General features: G+C 31.1%; 1 protein-coding gene across 2 annotated transcripts in view; it reads left to right on the forward strand.

Moving 5' to 3' along the window:
- Positions 1–4909, forward strand: part of LOC106468037 (eukaryotic translation initiation factor 3 subunit J-like) — a 21858-nt gene that overhangs the window by 6151 nt on the left and 10798 nt on the right. For both annotated transcript variants that reach the window (XM_013928434.2, XM_013928435.2), the window contains exon 3: positions 3114–3180. In XM_013928434.2, coding sequence (XP_013783888.1) covers positions 3114–3180 — 67 coding nt within the window. The remainder of the gene's footprint in view (positions 1–3113; positions 3181–4909) is intronic.

The following is a 4909-nucleotide window of genomic DNA, read 5'->3' on the forward strand; positions in this document are numbered from 1 at the left end:
TTTTATCTTTTTGAAAATTAAAAGCTTGTAGTGTGATCCTTGTGTCTGTGGGTCTTCATGGCATTTCGTGAAAGTCTCTTGGTAGCAAATGAAAAACTAATGTAGTTGGTCAGAAAAAATAGTTTGTTCGACAAATTGGATCAATGCATGGTGATGATAAGACTTGGAATATTTACTTTCAACATTATAATCTTTCAAGATGTACTTTTTGATTCAAAAATACCTTAGCTCTACCTGGAAGAATAGAGTTAAAACATGCGTTTGAAAGTACTCAAGGTTATCATTATCGTTTGCCACCAGAGTAAATCGTATATAAAACTTTCATTTGTGTGCTTGAAATGCAGTATCCACTCAATCTAGAAAAGTATTTCTTTGTGGAAATGTGTTGTGTATATAACAATAAAAGTATTGAGAAATAAAATAAAACTGTTGTGTTTTGAAAACATTTCCATGCTTTGGCCATCTTCAGTAGTATTTGTATAACAACATAATTGTTCATATAGCTTTAAATGGTTCACTATTGTTTTTTGGAAAGAAAGTTATAATGTTTGATGATCTGAATGTATTTTTTTGTCAATTTAAACACAAAATATTCATTTTCTTGTTCTGTCACATCATATTTATCATTTAATTTTTTTTGGAGAAGTTAATAAAAGTTCAAGCGACCAGACCGGCATGGGCAGGTATTTAGGGAGCTCGACTCACAATCTGTGGGTCACGAGTTCGAATCCCCGTGACACCAAACATGCTCGCCCTTTCAGCCGTAGTGGCATTATAATGTGACGGTCAATCCCATTATTCGTTGGTAAAAGAGTAGCCCAAGAGTTGGTGGTGGATGGTGATGACTAGCTGCTTTCCCTCTAGTCTTACACTGCTAAATTAGGGACAGCTAGTGCAGATAACCCTCGTGTAGCATTTGCACGAAATCCAAAACAATCAAGCAACCAAAATTCTTTCATATATTAACTCTTCATTTTAACTTTACAATATGTACAAGTCACTGACTAATGTTATAAATAGATCAACTGATTTTAATATCTCACCACTTTGATCTTCATATTTCCTCTATTTTGTTTAACTTTCCAATGTCTGTTATAAATTTTCTTGACCAAAAAAAGATAGTTATTGATCCTTGTATACGGTAATTTTAATTTGTTGTAAATAGTTATTTTTAATGTAGGATAATTAGGTAAGTCGTTTAAAATATTATTTGCAGCTTTGTTCTTTAATTCAGAAATTAAATATTCATGTTGAAACAGTACAGAGATGAGGTTGCTAAAGGGATAATTAACTTAAAAACTTTTAATATGTAAAGAAAAGCATAAACAGATGCTGTATTTTTCAGCAAATTATAGATTAGATTAATGTTTTGAAAAATCCTAGTAGCTTACATAAGCTACAAGAAGTATATATATATATTTTTTTATAGTTCTGAACTGCTAAGGTTAGTAATACTGAGTTTAACATAAAAGAGCATCATTATATGCCTTGAAAACATAGATTTAGACTTGTTCCTAACCAGAAAATTATTTTCTTCAAATTAGTAACTTGTTGAATAATTTTGTCAGTTTTATCTGCTGTGTTCTGAAGAGGTTTATTTTTTTAAATTGTTAACTTGTGGCATAATTTATTCAGTTTTTTGCTGTGTTCTAATAAAGTTTATTTTATTTTGTTGTCTAAGAACTATGCCATGAAAGATTTTGAGGGGTTGTTGTTTGGGCAGCATTCCATCAAAATTTATACATCGAAAGTGATAGGAATTATTTGAAATTACATCCACAACAGAAAAATTCCATTGAACTATTAGTAATTTTTTTGTAAGGTTGTGTTTAGTGCTTTTAAATATGACATGTAAAAATATTTAATCATTTAAATCATAATTTTCTGGGTTTTGTTTTTTGCCTGTCATTATCTGACATGATCACATTGTAAACATTTTTAAATGATCCAGTTAAAATCATTGGCATTTTAAAAGAATCAAAGATGATAACTCCTGGACAAGTGCTTGTATTTTAAAGATACCCTTCAATGTTCCTGTACTGTTTGATTGATGGAAAAGTAATCTTTTATTGGTGATGAGACTCGGTTGTGTTAGATATAATTGTTAGGTAGGGATTTGTTGATGATAAATAGGAAAAAAAACAAACGTGATTATATTTCTTATTTTTTATTTACCATTTTTACTCTTCTAGGCTCACTTAAATTAATTGTATAAATTATCGTGTTTATGCGAGTAATAGAAAATATTATTATTCTCATCTTTGATTTTGATGGGTAACATAATCTTCCAGTTACAATTGCCTTAGCATGTAAATACCTATTGTGATTCTTTCATAGTTCTGTGTGTGTACCTGTATTTTCAATGTTATCGTACTATTTTAAAAGCTTATAACCCTTTCATAATTGTTAAACTTGACAGTACTCAATTCAAACATTTGTACGTGTGAAACTTAAGCATTTGTAATGTAAGTAGACCATCAAACCTTCAACCATTAATTATGTTTCAACTTAGCTGTCACTATATTAGTGTAAAGTGTAATGATAATCTCTTTCACATTTCTTCTCCAAGGACATTATAAAACTAAAATGTTACATAGTAAAGCAAAACAAAATTCTGCTGAGCTGGAATCTTAAAGAATAAGTAAAATGTTAAATATGTGGTTTCAGAAAATATGAAACAGGTTTCAGTATAGTTTAAAATTACTCTTAGTTTATCTTACATGTTGGTCATTTATGTTATCACTAAATACAGACACAGTAAGGCTTCACGAAATATTCCACTTTTATATTTAGGAGGAAGGAGATGACAATGACCCCCAAATTTTTCAACTTAGGAGTCCTGTAATCAGAATGTAACGTAACTAATGAAAATTGTGTTATTTCTCCAGTGTGTAGACTAAAGTGGTGCTGAACATTATAATTACTGGACGTTGTGGAAAAGGGATTAACTGTGCCTGTGTTGTGAAATTAAATTGTGAAGTATGTTACATCAACCATAATTTGACTATTAAACAGTCCTTCATTGAAACACACTACACTTAGTATCAAAGTATCTTTGTAGATGTGACGTGAATGTATCTCAATATTAACAGCATATTCTTGTAATATTACAGGAAAATTGGGAAGATGAAGATGAAGATGATGAAGTTAAAGATAAGGAAGAGAAAGAAACAGAATCAGGCAAGTTGATGTGTGTAAAGTTTTAAACCCATTTTTTTTTGTTTTTGGTGATTTTCTTTGCCCATTTAAGCAGATACTTATGCTAATAGGTCTTGATGGAAATCCTGTCTTGTCGGCATAAAATTTAACGTATGGTTGACTTTAAGTGGACCTCATCTTGTTCCACGAAGAACTTTTCATATCGTACTGCAATGTCATAATTCAAACGTAGTATAAAAATGATAAAGGAAGCTTTTTGCAAGTTATAAAAAAGTCAGGACTGTTATTGTGGTGGCAATTGTTCACAAACCTAATTTCTTCTAACAACATATCACCTGAATTTTAACTTAAATTAATTTGAATAATGAAGCTTTCATTGTGTGCCCAGATCACTCGCCTACAACTTCTCAAAGCTAAGATACAGACATTTACTTCACTCCACAACGGCCAAGGTCACAAAATGGTGATTTGTTAAAGTTGATAAAAACAACACTTTTATTGAAGGTATGAGGTTCAAGCTAGTGCTGTTTTATTCAAAACTGTTTCAACTTTTCTTCCTGTGGGCTACAAATTCTGTATTAATGCTCAGAAAAAATTCAGAAGATTCACAAATACTAATGTTTTCATTCAAAGCAAATTGAAATCAACCCAAAATCCAAATTTGTGCTTTTTTTTTTATTCCTATGTTTAAAAGTGAATAAACCCTTTTTAAACTCTGAGATTTATATTTGTGGGATTTTTGTGTGGAAGAAGAACATCTGGTTTATTTTCTATAATTTATTTAATTTAGTAGTTCAAATTTGCCTTCCTCGAAATGGAATGCACCCATCTGGGCAAAAGTTGGGCTTTAATCCATGCAGTGGGCACAGCACATATACCCCATTGTGCAGCTTTATGTTTAAGAATAAACAAGTCATCTTTTACAATATGTAGGAAAGCACACCCAGCTTTGATTGAACTACAAAGAGTAGATAATAATAAGTATATACTAGTATCAAAGCCCATCCAAAATGATGGGAAACCAAAGAGTACCCAAATTTGGATTTGCAACGTTGTCACCCATAAAAAGACATAAAAATAAAGGACCTTTTAGCTTTGGGAACCAAAGAGTAACCAAATTTGGATTTGCAATGTTGTCACCCATAAACAGACATAAAAATAAAGGACCTTCTAGCTTTGGGAAACCAAAAAGTAACCAAATTTGGATTTGCAATGTTGTCACCCATAAACAGACATAAAAATAAAGGACCTTTTAGCTTTGGGAAGTCTATCATGAGCAGTATCTACTTTACCTAAAGAGTGTTTCTTCCCAACATTCATTGATCACAGTTATTTCCTAATCACATCAGTTGCATTATTGCAGTAATTCTCCTAAAACCACATTTCTTGTAAATACTCGATCATCATTCAAATACTTCTCTTCATAACAAATGGAAAATTAATTAAATAAATACTTGGTAGAAAAACTCCCTCCATGACAGACTTATTTAGCAGAACAAGTGCTGAAATGTAGGGGGTATTTATGCCTATGTTAGGGATTGAATTCAATTAAAACTGGAACGGGTAAAGAAAAGACGAAGTATTATAGAAGAAAAAGTGAAATTGGACTCGAGTAACTCGCAAAATTTGGGGAAATCAAGCATGACTCACCAACACTTGGCTTTTATGTTTATGATATACAGGGTGTCCATAAAGTCTTTTTACAATTTAAAAAATTATTACAAAGGCAATTGATAAGATATCTTTATCA

This window comes from Limulus polyphemus, unplaced genomic scaffold (genome assembly GCF_000517525.1).
Source record: "Limulus polyphemus unplaced genomic scaffold, Limulus_polyphemus-2.1.2 Scaffold2844, whole genome shotgun sequence".
In the NCBI taxonomy this organism is placed as follows: domain Eukaryota; kingdom Metazoa; phylum Arthropoda; class Merostomata; order Xiphosura; family Limulidae; genus Limulus; species Limulus polyphemus.